Below are 21,698 nucleotides of genomic sequence, written 5' to 3'. Positions count from 1 at the left end.
TGTTTGCCAGTCATTGTAAAACTGGACTGCCCATACAGCATACAGATTACTGGCGCAAGCTTTATGAAATTGCAGCGTTGTCAATTATATCAGTGCATATTGCAACATCTGATCACGTTGTTTTTAACAGGGACATTAGCAGTCACATCAGGCCACAATATTTCTCACAGAGTGCAAGTGATTAAAAGCGCTGGTTCTCACAGCGGCAGAAAAATCGAGACATTTCTCATCCATTACTGATGAGCCTGTTTAGCCTTCATAGATGAAACCCTGGATAGGCTCATTAGTCTTTGGTTTTTTTATTTCCATATTTTAGTAAGACCAGAATTAGAAATGATTAAATACTTCATCTGAGTCATAATAATCCAGACCAGCCAACAGTAAACAAAGGTGTAGAAGGCAGAATTGTAATACACATTTGCAGTATGCAGAACACAATTTACTTTAGGCTCGAGCTTATTTATAAGTCCTATAAAAGTATTTTGAACTCATTTTAAAGTTATCCTCCAATTCCCCACTGATCACACATGAATTAGAAAACAGAAAAATAGTGTGTTGTGTGTCTCTTAATTTGTATGTGAACTGCCAGTGCCACCCAGTCACACCCGAAACCTCTCACCGCAGTCCTGCCTCCTTCAAAACTGTCTGAGAAATCCGTAAGTCTAGGAACAAATAGGCTTTCTGACATAAAATCAGATCAAAGATCAAGATCAAATATTTATTGAAAATAAAATCAGTATGCTGTCCTCCCTGGCACCTCTCTGAACAGACAGTAGGTGTAATGGTCTTGGGTTGGTGATCCAGTGTTTAGTTTTTTGTATTATTATTATTATTATTATTATTATTATTATTGATCTTGGATTTGATCATGATTTTTTGACTACTAGTGTTTTTGGTTTCGATTGTGTATTTCTTGCTTTCCAGTTCTTCTTGGTTTGTGATTTCTTGTTCTTAGGTTTTGGTTCCTGTGTCCTTGTGTTTAGCGTAGGTTTAGTTCAGTGTCAAGTCTGTGCCTGTCGTGTTTCCTGTTTTACTTTGAAAGTGCATGTCTCATGTCAGCGTGTCTGGATTGCTTCCCCTTGTCTCGTTAGCTCTGATTTCACCCAGCTGTGTTTCCCTCCTGTCTCCCATTCCCTTATTGCTCCAGTGTGTATTTTAGCCCTGTGTTTTCCTTGCTGTGGTGTGTTGTACCCTCACCAAGCTGTGTGTTCTGTCTGCCTAGTTTATTTTGTACTTTCAAGTTTAGTTAGGGTTTTTCTTGGCGTCTAGCAATAAAGCTGCTTTTGAGTCTAAGTTTCTGTCTTTGTGTTTGAAATCATATAATAAAACACTAAAACTCACACTGAAGCTAATAAAAACTAAATTAAAACTAAACTTAAATATGCAAAGCTATTATGGAAACTAAGTGAAATTAAACTGAATGTAATGAAAATGTTAGAATGATATAAAATAAAAAACTAAATAGAAATATTAAACTAAACCATGTTGATATTCATTTTGTTTTTATTGAAGCCGATATTGCTTTGAAAGACGACTTCAACTTATCTCTATTTTTGGGTTGGATGTTTCTCTTCTTCCTCTTCACACTATCACACAAATTCTCTATGGGGTTCACATCAGACAAGTTAGCTGGGCAATAAAGCACAGAAATAACATGGTGAGCAAACCAGTTGGCAGTAGTTTTGGCGCCACTGGCAGCTGCTAAGTCCTGCTGGAAAAGAAAATTGGCATATCTGTAAAGTTTGTCAGCAGATGGAAGTGTGAAGCACTCCTGGTGGATGACTGCACTGTCACCTACCAGCTACCACCAATACCAGCAAATGATATGGCACATTAAATCATAAATTTAAAATTTCAAAATGAAATGCAGAATTTACTTTCATTTGAAAAGAAGACTTTGGAAGACTGAGCAGTCCAGGTCTTCTTCCCCTTAGCCCAGATAAGATGTCTCCGATGTTGTGTCAGCTTCAGATGCTTGATATTAGGAATGTAGGAACTGCAGGCATGCCTTTTGCTCATGCATAATTTTCTAGCACACTTTTCCCTTGTTATCAACTTTTCATTAATATGGTTTGACACAGCATTCTGTAAAACAGCAAGCCTTTTCAGCAGTGACCTTCTGTGGCTTACCCTCCTTGTGGAGAATATTAATCATCATCTGGACAACAGTCAAGCCAGCATACTCCATGAAGTTTTAATTTTGATGATTCTTAGTCATAACAATCAAAACTAAAGCAAAAAGTGCTTGAAATATTTGTTTTTTAACATGTGTTGTAAATGAATTTTACTTCTTGATATTATACATTTTTTAAATGCACAAAAGTTGAAAACAGGGGAAAACAATATGTCGGAAACCCTTCTTCTGTGGGGTCGAGTGCAAAATGCAGCAGTTGTTTGTTATTAAGAAAAAAGACTTTAGCATGGCACATTATTGGAGCCAGAAAAGATACACAAGGAGATTATCTTCACAAGAAATAAGTCTGGTCTTTTTAGTAAAATAACTACAGCGGAAAATTAATAAAGAAGTTATATAATAGGGTTTCACACAGCCAAACACGAAAGCTGCTCATCTTCAGCCAACTTCCACTTAGATTTCACTGGAACAACATGTATTTTCATCCAAGCCAGCCACTTCCTCCCTCCTCCGGCCTCATCCAGCATGTTCACAGCTCAGGAGATAAAGCAATCAGAAGACTTTCAGGAAATCAAACAATGCTGCATTTCCTGCCAAGGAGAGATGTCAATCAAGTCGACCCCAAGGTCCAGGCCAGTTTACTTGTGTGAGTGAGGATCTAGGGGACCTATTTGATGCCATCAGTGTCAACACTGATAGCAGATGAAGCGTTCACTGCCGATGCTGGATCGCTACATTTGGTCCTATTCAAGATTTCTTTTTACTCTTCATTGTTTGGTTTCATTTTTTTCTTGTGTATTCGTTTTTGACAAGAAACATTTTTAGTGTTTGCAGTTGAATCCTGCCGGCGATCAAGCTATGTTAGCGAGATTTGAACATTTTCTAAGCAATCTTTCTCTCCGTTTTTTGTGATCCATTCTGTATGGCTTGTATTGCTTCTATAACCTAATCATTATAGATAACCTCTAGATATATTAATGAGCAAAAATATATAGGATATAAATGGATATAAATTTTCCCAAGATCACAAAAACAAAAAAGAAGGATTTGAATGTATTCTCTCAAGTCTTAAAAACCAGGCGCATATAACAATAGCTGGAATATCTATAGTATGTTCCTAGTGGAATCCACTAAGTCAGTTTTATTCCCCATTCACACTTATATTCATGTAACACTTCACTTCATGCCTTTAAGCACTTAATATCACACTCACAATCCAAAGGATGAATCAGTTTCTTGCTCAAGGACACTTCAAAATGCACACAAAAAAGATCAAACCACCGACCTTCTGATTAATAGATGACCTGCTCTACCTTCTGAGTGCCCCTGCACAAAGTGTACAATTGTTCTCTTTCCCTGAGTGGAAAGCTAAAAGACAAGTTATATGTAAGCCTTACAAATAAATTGTCCTAATACTAGTACAAGTTTATCCTAATTCTCGTTTTAGGGATTTAGTTTTGTCGCTGATTTACTTAAACTAAGGTAACTGTAGCAATCAGCCAGCTGTGACTGGCAAGTCAGCATTTTTTCTTTCAATTTATTGACCTCCAGTTATTGTTTTCTGCAAATGTTCTCAAGAGTTTCTCTAAGGAGCTTGGAAAGAAAAGCATCCAGACAAAAGAAGTCCAGACGCTTTTCTTTCCAAGCTCCTTAGACTACGATGACCTGGATGACTGAGAACCTTCACAGACTCAAGAATTTCTCCTTCTCTGATTATAGTTCCACATCATTAGGACTGGAAATAAATATGGACTTACATCAGCATAACCACAAAACAGCCTTGGATGAAACACTTTTCTTCCAGCACTGAAGTAAAACACAGTCTCTTTTTAGACAGTTGTTCTATAAGTTTTCATCACGATGCCAGATTCTCTACTGTCTCGCTTCTGTCTTTCTCTGCAGTTGTCTTCAGTGTCGTTATCATTCACGTCATGCTTATGGACCAGAGCCAAGACCTTGATTGGATCAAGAGTCACAGAACTTCAAGTTTTAATTGAATTGAAGCCGCTCTCCCCAGGAGTCTACCAGTGGTCCGTGGAAAGAAATGACTAAGCAGGGCATTAAGAATAAGCATGAGACAGTTAAGGGTGCATTAACTGGAGGCTTAAAAGAGGCTAATAGCAACTGAATATCAGTACTGTGCCAATATAATTTTTCTTCTACGTGTAGCATGACATCAGAATTAGAAAAAAATAATAATATAAAAATAAATCAATATTCTATGCTTGCATGACTATTTCATGAGCGTGTCTTTTAGCTCTGTGTATGCATATGCATATACTATATGTATACATATGGGACTCACTTGAAGAACTGTCAGCACCCTCTGATATGTTTTTCCCTCAGCTGTTTGTCAGCTTGCAGGCAGCTCGATCATCCGGCTAACTATCACAGTTAAAACATGTTTTCCCATAAGCGCCTTTGGAGAATTCTAAGAAGCTCAGTGGCTTCCAGCTTCTGCTGTTGCTGTCTCCTGACAAAAACAGAGAGGCAAAACATGCAGAAAATAGAGTTCAGAAGCAACCACTTTAGGGGAGATTGGGAAACAAATCATGCTTTGTGAATGAATTATTATTATTATTATTATTATTATTCAAAAATTAATTAGCATTTTCTTGTGTTTGGGCGTACAAGCGCACCCACACACACGCACACCAAATGTTTTCATACTGTCGATCAATTAGCTTAACTGCTCTTATCCTCCTGGAATCTCACAGACCAAAGACTTTAGTGCTTTTGTCTGAAAACACCTCAAACAGAAACCAGCCCAGCCTGAATCAAACTGGCAGGCCTGCAACTGTTTCATCCCAGCTTGGAAATGGAACTCTGCTGCTCAGACTTTTAATACAAGTGCCCAAATGAGCCTCATATTTATATTCATATTCATATCATCAAACTCTCTTTTGAGAACAAAGGAAGAGCTGGTCAAATGCTACTATAGCAAGAGATTTATTTGAAGAACCATAACTTCATACAGAATATGTAATATAAATGAAAGATTTGAGAAAATAGAGCTGACAGAGTGATTTAACTTTTGAGAAATCTTGAAAAATTACTTGCATAACTGATATCAAATTGAAGATTAAGCTTGAAGAAGATGTGAGATGGAAAACCAGGTCTTGAAAGCAACTGCAGTATTCTGGGCATTGTACTAGATTGTTGTGATGACAAAGGACCTGAGCCAGGAGGCAAGTTTTTTGATTTATCTATAATCCAGCCCTCACCTATGGTGAGTTCTGACCAATACAAACAGTATGAATCTGTTACCTGTGTGAGGTGGCTGTAGAGATGGAGTGAAGAGCTGGAGTCTGAGTCTCTGATGACTCACTTGGTTGGTTTATGCTTCCAGAGCACCTTACTTTGAACTCCCTGGAAGGATCTCATCTGGCCTTGAGATTCCTCAGGAAAAACAAACAGCAAATTGTTGCTGGAGATAAGAGTGCCTGAAATACTCCCCTCAGTATTTTGCCACATGGGTAGTGCCAGCAGTGGATATTCTGTTGTAAATTACTAATCACAGCAATATTTCAGATACTTCTGGAGGTCACAAAGGAGCTTGGAAAGAAAACAACTGGACTTCTTTAAGTTTCATAATGTTATGTGACCCTCTAATAGCAAGAGAGACCAATAGCAAAATAGAAACCAAAGGGAAAAGCAATTCATGGTGTTCCACTGATTTTTGTATTGTGAGAAAGTCTATCCTTGTCACTTCTGTCTGCTTGCAAACTACTGAAAACTCTACCAACAGTTAATGTGATGAGTAGAGTGTAGATTGTAATGTGGAGGATCTAAATGTGAATGTGAAACCAAAGAACGAACTGAAAATGAGCCTTTAATGGCTGATGCAAATAGAAACAAAAGTGAAGAAAGCAGTCATGCAAAAACCAAAGCATGAGGAATAATTCCAAGGACATGAACAGCCTACATCCAAGGACAACTTGACAAGGGTAAAAGGACACACTGCACTATTATATATGCATATAGAGGACTATTCATTAATGATAAACAGGATGGAGAGGAACACAGGTGAGCAACAGGTGAAAACAATCTGGGGATCATTGGAAAACACTAAAGAAGCAAAACTAACAGAAAAACAACAGAAAATAACCAAGGGAGACAATAATACTAACACTAAATAAGATTTATGAGACAAAGAAATGAAAGGGACCAAGGTATAAACACAGTATGAGACAGAGCGAGGCCAAAAAGAAAAGCTGGGGAGGCTACTTCTACTAAATTATAATAAAAATAGACACAAAGCAAATCTCATCACTATAAGTAAACACAAAACTAAAGACCTTGTAATGCAAGAATAAGACTGACAGGAAACTAAACTAATAGGAAATCTAAGAATTCAAACAAAAAGTTAGAACCTCAAACACCAGAACAACAAAACACCACAAATAAACTAAGGTTGTAAAATATAAGCTAACAATCAAAAAACAAGAATCCAGCACAGACCAAACAAGAGAACCCAGGGATCACGACAGGTACGCTAAAGAGTTTTCACAGCACGCACACTGTGATATAGTTTTCCAATCCATCCAGATTTCACTATCTTGTAAGATTATACTTGCACATTGTTCATCCTAGTTATTTGTTAGGATTTTCTAGACTGTTGTTAAGCAAAACACCATCACACAAATGAAAACCAGCTGCAGATTTGTGTAATGCTACTGTTTTTTTTTTTGTTGTTGTTGTTTTTCCTGTCCCGTTTGGCTCTTTTTCCATCAGAATTGTTGTTTAAAGGCGAAGAAAGATGCCCAACGGATTTACTTTACCAAATGGACCATCCCAGCCTTGCCGTAATGGTCTATTTGATTCACCTTTTGTTGTTTCTTTTATTTTATTTTCACTTGCTAAATACGGGACAGATTTGACTGGGGAAAAGAAAAGGGAGAAAGAAGAGGGAAAGAAAAACAGCGGGGAAGAGGGACGGGGATAAAGGGCAAAAAACAAAAAACAAAATAAGCAGACAAAAAATACATATTAATCACCTGGATCACACACACACACACACACACACACACGACAGAGACATTGCATCATATTGCACCATGTGCCTTCTAATATTAATGATATGATCATCACTGATTTTAGTATTGCTAATTACTAAAATCTTGGCAATACTTTATTGATCCATATATACACGTGCACAAAACTAGAAAGCATTATGTCACATCTGTTTATTTTGCAGTGTAATGTGGAGTTGCAGCATTTAAAATACATGCTATGAGATTTGAGACTTACAGCAGTGTTTGCTCTCCCTTAGCTCCTCCTAAAGCCTGCACCTCACTCCTCCAGGTGCAATTAAAGCACTGAAAAATTCTCTGTGTTGGAGGAGAGGGAATCATTCTCAAGTTCACGAAGGAGAAAGAAAGTCAGGATAACTGCAGACTGCATTTTCCAGCACTGATAACGGTAGTGTATTCACCAATACTTAGAGGAGCATTTCCCACCACACACACACACACACAAACAAAGCACATAAGAAAAATAGCTTACAATTACACCTCTTTCTTTGCAGGCACCTCCCTGGAGCAGGACAATATAGAAGGTCTTGAAAGCCAAATAGTGCAGTACAGTCTCTTCAATAGCCAAGACTATAGTATATCCATGAAGTGTCAAACGGAAGTGCCCTTGAGAGAGATGACTAACCCTCATCAGTTGACTACTCCTTTGATTAGTTAAATGGCTCAGCTGCAATTCACATCTTCCCAAGTGTAACATTCCTGTCCTCTTTTCATTTATTGTTTAAACCAAACTCACGGTAGGTGTTTATTGTCGAAATAACTTTGAATAACTTTGTTTACAAATTAAATGGACTTTGTAGAAGTGGCAGCAAATTACCATAAAGCTCCAATATAGGTACTACCCAAGGGCCTTTATTACACAGGTTGCAGCTTGTGACACAAAACTGAGAAAGTCATATGAAAGTCATAACGCTACTATGTTATGCAGGCTCCAGAAATGAAATGAAGTACTTCCATGCATCATGTGTAACTAGAACCCGGGTCAAAAAAAGAAAGAAGAACATGGAAATCTGGAATTATAACAAATAAAGCCCAAAATGAATATGACAGGATTCCAGTCATCAAGGCTCTGAGTGCTTTTTATTGAATCTTGTCTGCCAAGGGGAAATAAAGGCTGGCTGGCTTTGGCTCATGTAAGGCCAGAGAAAGTCTGTAAAATAACACAAACCAAAACCTCCTCCCTCCAGTGCAGCAGTCTGTCAGCCATACCAGGATCCTGATGGCAGCTGCATGTCACCAGTCACACCATGTGTGAATACAACAAGACAGCTGAGCTAGTGAGGCCCCAGGTTGTGTCAGACGAGTGTAACTCTCAATTCACTCCGCAACTTCCTGCTGTCATGCGCCCCAGTCCATTCTTGTTAGCCAAAAAGTCTTTGAGGACTCCCTCAACAAGCTAACAGTTGCAAAATACAAGTGGCAGCATGCTGCTTTCAATGACATTGAAATCAGGTAATGGTGCATTCCCTTTATACTTCAATATATATTAATGCTTATGAAAAAAATAAAAATATCATCTGCCTTTTGTCTGAGTGAAAGAAAATTGCTGACAACAAAGATAAAGAACAGCTGGAAAAACTGTGCAGAAAGCAGGCAATATATGCAATTTCAAAACACGGTATTTTGTTTACCTGTCTGGCTAGTCTAGCACTAAGAAAGCCAAAGGGACAAGTACCAGGTTGGTTTGAAAGTTTTGTTGCAGATTTTAAGCAGCATTTTTGCATTTTGCAGATGTGCTGCTAGCAACCTCACATCACACTGATTCCACTGGATCATATATCAAGGAAGCTTCTCCGCCTCATATGATTTGGGTGGAAATGTATTTGGACCAAGGTTGGATCAGCTTCTTCAGACCACAAATAATACCAATACTGTCAATATATTGTGCTGTGAAAATAGATTTAGCAATAAGAACATACCTGGAATTTTTGCCCTGATTCCCCATATTATCTTCAGCATCCACAAGAAGTTAGGCTTTTTCAGAAGAAATCAATAGATACATGTGGTTGAATATTTTAGCATGGGGGAATATTCATTGCATGATATTTGCCTTCAAATCTCAGATCAGGTATTTATGTATTTATTTATTCCCACAATGATCATTATTATGCCACCATTCCAAAAAACAAAAAAACAAACAAACCATATCACAGCTAATGCATCTGTCAGATCGTCTGTATTTATGTTTGTGTGTCAGATGGTGAGGTATTCAGTTGTTACTACAACACTAAGGGCAAGGAATATGGCAGGCAGATGGATTGCTTCAATGGTGTAGTTAAATATGATTTGTAATGAAAGATGATTTACAACTTCTGCTGCTGAACATTTCAGCTGTTGGTTGGCAAATGTAAGAGTTACATTTTTCTGAGCAGTGAAGAGTGTTGGACTATCTAAAATTCACTATCGTCTTAGAAGATTTAAAGATCTACTCAGCAGACACCCTGCTGTAATCTTGGTTGTCGATAACCATCCACTCTCATCACATGTAATTCAGATGCAAACATGTATGGATGGATATGAGAAAGAGCCATTTCAAAACAAGCAACTATTGCTTAGCTTCAGAGAGGGGTAGTAACGCGTTACAATAATCTGATTACTTTTTTCAAGTAACGAGTAAAGTGAGGGATTACTATTGCAAAAACGGTAATTATATTACCGTTACCTTCCCGTAGGACGGCTGCGTTATTGCGTTACTAAAACCGTGATGTGCAGATTAACAATGGATAATATATCGAGTGCGGGAGAGAGTATGAGTGTGCAGCGTTTAAAGCGTACTGACCTTACTTTGAGTTTGATTCCATAAAAAGTCACAAAAACATTAGTGTCCGTTGTGCGTGGGAAGAAAACTTATTTTTACAGCGAAAAAAACCCCGTAAACAAGCACCGAGTGCGCAACGACGTAATGGGAAATTCACAGAGAAACTCGCGGATTCTTCCACTGACCGCTGCGGCACACCTGCACCAGGGTAAACCCCCGCCTACCCCACTCCTGCTTTACAGGTGAAAATACAGCAACAGGACCGCTAGTCTTTGACTTTATTTATTTTCTGCTGTGTTTTACTTGCATCTATTTGAAAGACTGAGTGTAAACACAAAAAAATAAATAAAAATTATGTGCTGGAATGTGCAGAAAAAAGGTTTAAATGTTGAACTAATTTATTCAAGTCAGAGAATGGTGCATAATTTTTGCTTGATGCATAAAGTTAAAACTGATAAAACAAGTTAAAAAAAGATACTTTTCCATTTGATTACATTTTGTATGATGGATTATGCAGAAAAAGTAGAATTGGGCTGAAAGATCTATTGCTTTATCACCTCTTCAGGTTGTAAATCGTGTTTTTAAAAAGTAACTAAGTAACTAAGTAACTAAGTAATTGATTACTTTTGAAAATAAGTAATCAGTAAAGTAACAGGATTACTTTTTTGGGGAAGTAATCAGTAATTAGTTACTGATTACTTTTTTCAAGTAACTTGACACTACTTAGCTTGTTTTCAAAATCTTAATCTGGAAGTGAAGATGCTCACATTAGAGCACTGGGTCCTGCTTACAGGAATTCAGAGAAGGGGCAGCCAATCACAGGAGGGCAGGATTTTTTTTTTTACTTCTCTAATGGAATCCAGATATAACAATATAGAGCTGGAAATTAGTGTTTAGTAAGGCTGTTAAAAACAGCGCCCCTCGATTTACACTCAAGGCAATAGATTCTCCCATGTCATCAAACCCTCAGATTTAATACTGCTGCTATACATAAAATATTCCATCTGTACTGTATGCTGAGTATCCGTTTAAACCACAGGGAGAAGTGAATTGCCCTGCCATTCCACTCACCCAGGTAATCAGACCCCAAATTGAAAATATCCAGCTGCCAATTTCAGTCCAGTTTCAATATTCCCTGCCTGCCAGTGTGATGTTGCGTTTCCTGCAGGCTGTAAAGGTGGAGACAATATAAGTGGCTTATGAATGAAATTTGAATTTCATGGCCCAATATCATTTAGAGTCAGTAATTGAGCAATATGTGTCCTCTATAAAATGTATTCTGCTTATTCTGATTTGACTGGTGAAGCAGCTGGGTCATCACAATGGCATCAAATAACAGAACCATACATGTGTCTCCATCAACTATCGTATTGCACCTTCTTTGCAGACACTAAGGTCTAACCAACTGTATCTAGGAAAATGAATAAAAAAAAAAAAGATTGAAAAATATCCCCGAGGATTTACCACTGAGCCCCTGTTAGACGTTGTATATTTTTGAAAGAAATTCCCCTCAATTTTTAATGGAAACAGGTTATAGAGGTATAGCAGTGTGCTCTAGAGGAGGGTCAGCTGCTAATGTGCTATTTATTTAACAAGTCTTTACAAAAGGGGGAAACAAAATACAAGAAGGCTTCAGACAGTTAAACATTTTAATATTTTAAACAAGAACGTGAAAAAAAAGTGAGTAAAATTGAAAAAAACAGTTTAAGTACTTTAAGTGTGTCGCAGTCTTCATAAGCCACACCTGCAAGTCCTTGTCCTCAGCTGTTTCTGAGGAATATTTCTCCTGAAACTTGAAGTGTTTTGAAAGTTCTTTAAAAGTTTGTTGTTCTCAGGCTATGAGACAGCTCCTTTTTTTATATGCTGGATTTGTTGAAAATTTTATTGTGTGGCATTTCTGTCAGTGTAATTACCTGAACCAAATTCAGTGCTGAATAGAGGTCGCAAACTTTTTTTTTTTCTTTAGCTTTTCTCTAATTCAGAAAGCAACATCAGCAGGGCTGAAGAGTCTTGATTGCCTTTTCAATACAAACCCAAGCAGACATTACCTAAACAACAGTATATAGAGCCTTTTTACTAAAGTATTTTCAGCCACAGAAGCATTTATTGTTTCATCACAACAAAAAATGTTCATAGAAAATAATTAGCATAAAAAAAGAAACAAAAAAACCTAACGATTTAGTGGTACTAACAACTTCTCATCATAATTTATATTGAAGCTGGACTATAATAGGCTCATTGTATAACCACCTGGAATGGAGAGGGCAGGAACACTTCCAGGCATCTTGGCAGCACTGGCAAGCTCTCCACCATGAAGGATTACTGAAATAAGGCATAAGGATGTCCCTGTGATGTCTCGGATATTGCCTCCCGCTGGTGCTTAGCACAGCCTCGTCAGTCACATTTGTGATTACCTCTGAGCTGTACCCAATCATAATTAAGGTGATGACATTCTCACTAATGCATGGCTGACGATGAGCTATGCTGCTGAATTTTGGACACGACGGGAAGAAGAAAACTTTTGCAGAAGAGCATAAAAAGCATGAGGCAAGCAATTCGTTTAGTGACACGAAAAAGAAAATGCAACAGGACTATTAAAGGCTATTGTTCGGTGCGTGCTAAAGAAAGGCAATTTGATGAGGGAAAAGGTGCAAGGAGCTGCTTCAGATGTGACCACTGTGTCTCCAGGGGGGTGATTTCTATTTCATTTCTTCCCCACCAGCTGAATAATCTCACTGTGCAGCACCTAATAGGAGTTCATAATTAAAACCAGATATATAGAGAAGTCGGATGAACATGAAGTACTCTCTGGAGAATGGAAAGTCTGAACATGATGCTAAAATAAAGATGAAAACAAGACTGTTGTACTACATCTTTTATTAACCACAGTGAATGTTTTGTGGCAAAAATACATACATTGAAAAAAAGCTCTTATTAATATTTTGAGTCCACCTTTCCCGGTTTTCTCTAATCATTTCGTTCCTCTTTGACTTTACTGAGGAGAATAAAGACAATAAACATGATCTATCACTGTGCATATGAATTGACTTGTTCTATAAATCTATGAAGTAATACAGTAGTTCTTCTTTAAAATCTGACTCAAAACAGCATAGAGCCCACAATCAGCTCCTACTCTCTACAATTGTCTAGTTAATGTGGGAGGAATTCAAAGTAATGACAAATTACTCAAACTCTTTTTTTCCTAGTGCTGAAGGAAACAAATTTCAGCATGATCTGCACTGTAATCATTCAGCCAAACACAACGAATTCATGTACGGTTATTTTTATGACAGTGACTTTTAGTGTTCAAATGTCAAAGCATGAAACATGGTCTGAGGTGTGAATGCTGGAACACATAATCACAGCAGATGCATCACTAGTTCAAACAGTTGGGACCGAACACTGAGAAACTGAGAAAAACTAATGGGTTCCAAGGTGCAGCTGAGCAGGCAGACAGGTGAACCTAATCAAGTGATGAAGTGAGAGACTAATGATACAAACCGGCCTAAGTGGACATGTCCATGCACGTTCCTATCAAAAACCTATGCTCCAACTTTCAGTTACACACACTCATCGCCCCTCAAGTCACTGGTTAGACTTAAAAAAGAAAGATGCCGGAGGGTTGACGTGGTAATAATTTCTTCTTTAGTCTTTAAAAGAATCCCCACTTAAACACTGTGTGTAAATATATCGTGCAGGTAGATGCTTACAAAGATGCAGGGACACATTTTTGCATGTATAAATATGGACATAAATCATGCATGTGTGGTGCATATTTATGCTGTTGCAGATGACAGCAGCTTTAAATTATTTCCTTTTTATGGGTTTGGACTCTGCTGCTAATAATAAAATCATGATTAAACTTCTTTTTCTGTATTTATCAGTGGTTTACTTTATTTTGCTGTTGTGGTGGAAACGCCACACCAAGCTGTTTCATTATCAGTACTAATGGCTGTTTCCTTAAACTCTCTAAAGTTACATAAATACATAAATACAACTTATGGCTTTACAGTTTATGTTCTACTAACTCGTGAATTCTTGGGGGGGGGTTCAAATCCTTTTTTAAAAAAATGCAGTAATATGCAAGCTTATGTTTAGGGTATCGTTTACGCATCTGCTTCTGCATACAGTGCATAATTTCCACCCTCTAAAGGTTTTTCTATTTCCTCCTCTCCATGAACCATGCAGCAACCACTGCAGCTTGTTGTTTCCTGAATGTAAAGTAGAGCGGAATAAGCATGTTGTATCACAGAAACTGTGTCTCTCAAGTAACCGGGTTCTTATCTGTTTAATGCACCACTCGCTAAATAATTTCTCACCTTGAAAGAAATATTAAATCACACAACAATGTTATTTTAAAAACCAGTCAGGCATATACAATGGCAATTAGAACTAAGAGGTTACAATTAAAATGATGTTATTGATTTTCATGTATACTTGTCTTGGAGTTAAAAACGATTAAAAAAAATACCTCATTTCCGAATGTAGACAGGGCTAACCTTTAATTCTCGGCCAGAGGGTTTCCTGATCAGGACATGTGGTGCATAATAATCTATACTCATTGGACTTTGCAACACTGTCAGATGCTCCCCCATCCCTCTTTTGGTCACTGACTGCCACTATGTGGTCATAAATATTTAACACAGTTCTGGTGCAATTCAGTTTACATTCTTTTACTGTACAAGGTTTAAAAAATTAGATTCCTGCAACCCACTTATCAGATTGTAATACGGCATCCTGTAGCCATGACTGAGATAAATTAGAAACTGTTTTTTTGAAGTATTTCAGTCCTCCCAGAAATAGGCTGAAATATACCTGGGGAGAGACTCAACTTTTCTTGTGGGCAAGAATGTAATCTGCCTCGGCAAAATAATTCCGTTCCACCAACACTACAGGCTCCATCATCCATCATCATTAAGAAAGGAAAGGAAAAAACGGAAACACTATAATACTGATGAAAGCAGCCACAAGCACTGTACTGCTGTGTATTTCTGATCTAATTTTATTGTTTGATGGTGTGTTTTACCTTACTCCCCTGTAAATGTGTCACTTCATGACAGTTTGGCTGACGTGGCATCGAGTTTTGACATTGAGGCTTGGGCTAAAATGTTGTTTTTCATCTTTTAAAAACATCAGTAAATGTCAGAATGTGGCATCAGAGTTAGTATGTGATTTTTATTTTATTTTTCAAAGGTCTGTCATTTTATACACCATCAAAAGTCATACAGAAAGATCTGGGACACCCAAATTTCAGCACAACAGTGGCCTAAAAAGTTCTGAGTGCTATGCAGTCATAATAAACGCAGACCCGCAGAGCAGAGTTTTACAAAATAGGTGGTTTCTAAATGCTTTCTTTTACATAATAAATGAATGCTCACACTCGTGCTTTGGCAGCTGTTGAAGATTTTCTGGAAAGTTTCAAATATGTGGTTCCTACAACACTAGATTTGATACCTATGTTATTAGGAAAGGATGGATGTTTGCTTTAATTGTAGATATCCTGGGTGGCTGATACTGGCAGCACACTGCGGTGATAAGAAAGCCCATACACTGGGCTCATGCCTGTGTGGTGGAAGCTCTCCACCTTGCCAAGCTGCCGCAGATGGAAGAGCAGGGTGAGCTTTCGGGTCATGGTTCTAAGTGCCAAGAAGGAGGCCAGGATCTGGGCGAGCAGGAAGAGGAGATAGAGGGAGTGGACAGCTCTCTCCAGAGGCAGGATGATAATTCCTTCATCGGTCAGGAAGAACAGCAGCACTGGCAGCTGGAACATGAAAGACAGGAGCCAGAAGGCTGCCAGCTCTGGCACCTGATGACAGGGAGGAAAAGAGAGAAAATTTGGGTTGGCGCGCACAAACGATGAAAAGATGCAGCAGTCATCCATCAAGTGCTCTGGTTGAATCCACATGAAAGCAAAGACACACATTCACTAAAACTCAGTAGGCACTTGCAGCCACAAGCAGGTATAAAACTCAGCAGTTTCCTCCTCTGTGTTTTTTCAGGGTTCATAAAAGAGCTTCATGTAGTTCAGTGCAGGATATAAATTTGAAATACCTTTTCTTTAAGGTTGCCAGTGTAGCCCAGATAAAGTCGAACCACTTCGATGACTGTGAGTAGGATCATCCCAGTAATGAGCAGAGCCTGATAGTACCCAGGAAGATAGTAGAACTGGCAAAAGTGAAGAGCTGTAATTAATGAGTATGATCAAGGAGTGTGTGTGTGTGTGTGTGTGTGTGTGTGTGTGTGTGTGTGTGTGTACACACAGGCATGTTAGATTTTTATGTAAACCTTTTTTTTTCAAAATATTGATGAAACAAGTTTTATTTTTCAAAAAGACAGTGGATGTTGAGTTCACTGCTTGTGCCTCTTCTGAGTTTATGTGAGGAGGTTTAGAGTTCATTTTGAAGACACCACTAGATGGAGCCAAAGTCAAGTTTTCCAATTGATATACTGGGCTTAATAAATAGATTCGGTTCATCAAAACCTGAACTGTTGACTTCAAGAGGAATACTTCTATTCTCATGTGTGTGTTTCATGGACTAATTTGGCACTAACCTTTACTTCCAGCATGAACACAGCTGAAAACCACCAACAGGGAAAATAAAACATATTGAAATACAGGAGCATTTGAAGGGGGAGGTGAGAAACCAGCTCGTTGACCACTGCAAGACAAATAACAGTGCACAAAACATTAACCTCCTAGGACCTGGCATCCACATATGTGGACATCACATTTTGGGTTATTTAGACCAAAATACTCAATTTCGCTCTACAAGGGCCTGATATCCACTTACGAGGACACTATACTGCTACTGTTCTGTCAAAAATTTTAAATGCACATCCTCATATTTGGCTCTCATTTTTCTTAAAAACAAAAATCAGGTAAAAAAAACAAATCTGGTAATTCTTTGTTTTTACATTCATCAGGTCCCAATCAGCCCAAATATAAAAGAGAAATTAAAAATGCATGCTGTGGAAGAGTTAAGGGAGGTTAAGTTGAAAAACTGAAGTGAAATTTGACTAAACGAAGAAAAACCTTTAATAGCTGACGTTACAACAGATCTAAAAAGAAGCAATCTGAGTTTTAGGCTTGAAAACATTTTTGTTATTGACCTTAAGAAACTTCTTTTTCTTTTTTTTCTCTTTTTTTTTTTTTTTTTTTTTTTAGCAATCCTTTATTATGCACACTGTGATTTACTTGAGAATTAAGTCATAAGTCTTGTCCTTTACATTCTCCAGTACGAGATAGCATTGTGCTGTATAGTAAACATATTACACTAAAGTTCTAAACAGTCTTTGGAAGCACAAACTAACCAGATGCATCCTCTTGCTCCCTGGTGAAGTCACTGTCTGCTGTCCTGTTGTTTGTGAATACAGAACCTCCCATATACACCAGACCCACCGGCAGGTTTTCGGGAACAGGCGAGTAGAACACAGGCATTGTTGACAGAGGTGGTGATCATGACAGAGCCAAGGAGTCAGGAGGTTTACAATTCCAAAAATATGTTTTCAGTATCCGTTGCTCATTTCATGTCTTAAGTTAAACAATCGCACAATACCAGGCTAGAAGAGATACAAGTGGACACATAAAGGCACATGCTGGCAGACGCTACTGCTAATCTGATTATTGTGAAGGAGGCGGGCTGAAGATTAGCCTGAAACAGTTGCATGCTTACTTGAAGTTAGCGTCCATCTATGATGATAATTTGATTTTCTAATTAGGGAATTCAGCAGATACTTAAACTTTATAGAGATAAAGTTGCGCGTACTCTTTGCAGTATGTTTGAAAATTCTACATTCTTTGTACACATATTTAAAGCGACGATTCACTCTGGCAGGTTTTGGTGTATTTTATAGTCTTTTTATTTAAATTCTGCAGATAAACACAATGACATAACACTCTGCTCAATGCACCCGGCCAGCGAGTCATCAGAGTGGTGCCTGGCTTATTTTGGCCTTTGGGCCTCACTCGTCATTATTGTGACCGTGGTGCAGAGACAGAGTTTGGCCACAAGGTGTCATCACAGCTCGTCCCTGGGGGCGCGCAGGGGAAAATGCTGAAACTCCTCTGGCACCTCTTCCCCTTTCTTGGACCTCTTGTAGAAGCCGAGTGAGTCTAACAAGCTGCTGATCTCGTCTGCCTTCATTTTCTTCACAGAAACAGTCTGATCCACACACACATACACATACACAGGAGGGCAGACATGTTTGGTTCACAACGTGGTTAAAGGCAGTAATGCGTCGTATATTAGCTGTATATGTAGATATAACATGATTTACTAAACCCCTGTTTTTACTTGGAAGTGTTTAGCCACTAGAGATTTAGAGGGTCCAACTATTTTTTTGTTTCTCCTTACCTAAAGTCAAATTATAATCTCCCCAGAGAAGCCACATTAGAAAAACTTTAGCCTCTAAACAAAGCTTTAGATGGAAAATTTAAAAGGCTTTACTCAAGAAAGCAGTAATACTGGGCTCTTTTTCGATGTAGGCCAGCATTAAGAAAATTCATTTTTATTGGTTTTAATGTAGAGGCTAATTGGGCAATAACTGCAACGGGGGGTTTTCTACCCTGGAAAAATAAATGGCATGTGAGAAGTGCACACAATTTTCAAAGTCACATCAACTCTCCTGTGTCGGTACAAAAAATATTGCTCCATTCTCAGAATCCCAAGTTCCTAAACTGTATGTATATATTTTCAACTCTCATTCAAGTACATCCTCTTTCTTGGTATCTGACAGATGATCTGTTATCACATGAAGTAATATCGAAACTTTCCCACATGAATCCCGTTTGACATTCTGACTGGTCTCTTGATAAGCTCCATCACAAGGCAGCGGAATAAAAGGTCCCTGTACTCACTTCTCACCTTAACCATCTCATCCTTTTCATTGTAGAATATCAGACGGGGTTTCTTCTCCTCTGATGAATCATATTCCAAGTTGTGGCTACACAGGAAAAAGCAGATCAAGGGAAACAGGTAGGAGGGGTTGTGAAGAACAAGGCATATCCATCTGTTTCGCTATTTTTAGGCTCACTTAACATGATTTTTTTACTTGGAATGCTCACAGAGCTGGCACTGAACTTGGCAGCTTGCTAGGAATACTGTTTTGTTTACAAAAGAGGTCATGAGAAAATCAGTAGTGATTTTTGTGGAAGGCTGACAGCTTAGCAAAAAATCCCGAGGAACATGAAAACAATACAAGGATACTATAAAGCCATTCGCTCCATGAGAAAATGATAGAGCTCGGGCATTTTCTTTATGCTTCATCCGACCACACTGGGAGCCTGCAGGGATGACAAGAGACATTTGTTAAAACAGCATGAGAAAGAGGAGTGTACATATCTCATTCTTTATGTGATCAAAGGTGACAAAAAAGGTGTCACATTACAGCAGAAAATAAACTGCCATGACAGCACAAGACCTATCCATCACCATGCACACTATTTCCTCACTTGTTTTTGAATATTATGTGTAGATTTAATTTTTCACTTCACAGGATTTTGCTCTATACTTACCAGCAGTTTAGCTCTGGCTATAACGAGCTTTTCTTCACCTACTGTATCATTGTTAGCTTCGGATAGCCTGAGAGCGAGGGTAAGAGTAAGCACCAAGAAGGTCCACATTTTTACTAGATGGCAAAATCTTTAGCTCCTTTTTCTGAGTTAAAGCACTGATAAGTGACCCTTTAATACTCTTGGACAGTTTTTTCAGGGTGGACAAGACCATGGCCACCTCTGTAGGGGAGCAATGCACACCTGGGCTGAGCTGTTAATCTCACTTTTGTGATTTTCTGTCATAGATTGTGTGTTAGTATAAGAATTAGGCTGGTAGCTTACCAAGTAGGTTCCCACCACATACTTATTCAGCAACAGAGTTAGCTGTTAGGGTGTTTTTCTATATGTCAAAGGGGCCCCCAGGTTTATATTTTATAGTTTCTTCCAGATCAAATATCATTGGGGGAACACAGAACATCTGCACTCTTATCAGTTTTTCCCATGCAGTAAACTTGCAGGTGGTTAATGGTCACAGAGAACCACATGTTACTACAGACTCACTCCCCCAATACAGCTAAACTGGTTCATGACTAAAAACGTCATGAAACCATCTGCCATCGCAGGAATAAGAACATGACAATGTTAGCCTATGATCACATTCACATCTATGGGCATTTTCTAATAACTGATAACCCCAACTTGCACTTCTTTGACTTGTAAGAGAAAACAAACCCCACCGAAACACACAGAAAGGCCTCCACATGTCACATTTTTTCCAAGTAATGTAGCTTTATAATTACATTTACATAGAAGACGAATATAACCGCTAATACAGTAAAATATTAGAAAGATCACTGAGTGTACAGAACATTTCAATGTCAAATATTGAGTATATTTGCTACAGATACAGTACAACTTTTTGCGCTATTTGGGGGCAGCAGCAAAAATTCTGATATCCATCCATTCAATCTGATGTGTAAAAGGTTTCACAATGCAACTGTCTATGCATAGGTTTAAATGACACAGAGAAAAATTCTAATTTACAGCATGTAAAAGAAGTATTGAAAACATCACCAATTTTCTGAGTAAATATATTTCTAAAGCTGCTATTGGCATGAAGTTCTCATCGAATGTCATTAACAACCCATCAAATCCACACATGCAAAGAAATCAAATCATAGATGTCTAGAAATTATGTCTAATAATGAGAAAAGGCGCAGGGAAAACATATTGAATACATTTACTGAAATGTATTTCATACTTTGTGCAAAAGCCTTTGTTGGTGATGACAGCTTCCTGTAAGAAGAAGCTACATTGTTTGCCTACTGTATATGAAGCTGCATTGCTCAGGTGTGACACTGGCCCATTCTTTCACACAAAAACAGTCTGCATTGGATTTGGTGATGTGTTCAATACTCATTTTACCTGCTGTATATGCAGTTTTAGCCACTTTGGGATTGTATGGAGTCTTAATACATCCTTTTATCTGTGACAGGCAGAGTAGCTGCCTTACCCTACTTCCAGTCATTGTACTAAGCTAAACTATCACCGTTCAGTTCTGGAGCTTTACTGCACAGACATGACGGTGTTAGGGATCTTCACATGTAACTCTCACCAAAAAAGCTATTAAGTATATTTTCTAAAACATCGGACTAATCCATTAAGTCTCAGCGATATCCTTTTATTCCGCATTGTTTAGGATTCTGAACAGAATGTTTCTCTTGACACACATTTGTTAAGTCATATTTTGTAAATCCTGCAGTTATGTAGCTGAACAAAACACTAGCTCTATTCTGATCCATGAAAGCAGTATATGGCTTGTTCCCACTGTTTTTTCATTCTGACTTTCCCTTTTCTAACTTTCTTTCTATGCGATGTTTAATTCCATTGTGCTCTCTCTATGAAATCAGGCCTTGTGACAGCATAGCACATTTGCACTGTGTCAACACCCTGGGGGGAAGAAAACATCTCGGCCCTCCAAGTTTACTCTACTGCTTTGTATTGTGCAAAACTCAGATTCATTAGGTCACCATAAGAGGGCGGTAACACCCACATGTACACTTCCTGGCAGTTTGGCGGGTAACGTGTACTTCCAAATCCTAGCCACAGACAATTATGTTTCCAACAAAAATAAACCATTCCTGCCTGGAATGCTGAAGCGAAAACCATCTTGCTGTCTCTGTCTTTTCCAGACACAGAGCGTTGCAGCTCAGAGTCTTGCGCTCTGCATGTACTGTTTGGGATTATGTATCAAACGGCAATAAAACAGTCCTCTTTTTT

General features: G+C 38.3%; 2 protein-coding genes across 2 annotated transcripts; both read right to left on the bottom strand.

Moving 5' to 3' along the window:
* Window positions 1-14,757: 14,757 nt before the first annotated feature.
* zgc:112294 (transmembrane protein 17A) lies at window positions 14,758-17,515 on the bottom strand. The gene is made up of 4 exons (XM_006803852.3): window positions 17,237-17,515; window positions 16,478-16,584; window positions 15,977-16,090; window positions 14,758-15,731 (listed from the first exon to the last, which is right to left on the bottom strand). The coding sequence occupies exons 1-4, from the start codon at window positions 17,361-17,363 to the stop codon at window positions 15,411-15,413; spliced, it is 669 nt and encodes a 222-aa protein (XP_006803915.2). The 5' UTR covers window positions 17,364-17,515; the 3' UTR covers window positions 14,758-15,410.
* A 255-nt stretch (window positions 17,516-17,770) lies between these two features.
* Window positions 17,771-19,574, bottom strand: selenoe (selenoprotein e). The gene is made up of 4 exons (XM_035913433.2): window positions 19,440-19,574; window positions 19,132-19,208; window positions 18,790-18,868; window positions 17,771-18,087 (listed from the first exon to the last, which is right to left on the bottom strand). The coding sequence occupies exons 1-4, from the start codon at window positions 19,545-19,547 to the stop codon at window positions 17,944-17,946; spliced, it is 408 nt and encodes a 135-aa protein (XP_035769326.2). The 5' UTR covers window positions 19,548-19,574; the 3' UTR covers window positions 17,771-17,943.
* Between the last annotated feature and the right edge of the window lie 2,124 nt (window positions 19,575-21,698).

The sequence above is a fragment of the Neolamprologus brichardi genome, chromosome 12 (assembly GCF_056152115.1).
Source record: "Neolamprologus brichardi isolate AB-2024 chromosome 12, ASM5615211v1, whole genome shotgun sequence".
NCBI classification, from domain to species: domain Eukaryota; kingdom Metazoa; phylum Chordata; class Actinopteri; order Cichliformes; family Cichlidae; genus Neolamprologus; species Neolamprologus brichardi.
The sequence above is the reverse complement of the archived record's forward strand: the minus strand, read 5'-3'. Positions and strand labels throughout refer to the sequence as shown.

Excerpts from the sequence above, each read along its gene's own strand:
- zgc:112294 (XM_006803852.3), bottom strand. The coding sequence starts at position 17,363 with ATGCCTGTGTTCTACTCGCCTGTTCCCGAAAACCTGCCGGTGGGTCTG. Across the intron at positions 16,091-16,477 it reads TGTTCATGCTGGAAGTAAAG|TTCTACTATCTTCCTGGGTA; the intron begins GTTAGTGCCAAA and ends CACTTTTGCCAG. Across the intron at positions 15,732-15,976 it reads CTGGCAACCTTAAAGAAAAG|GTGCCAGAGCTGGCAGCCTT; the intron begins GTATTTCAAATT and ends CCCTGTCATCAG.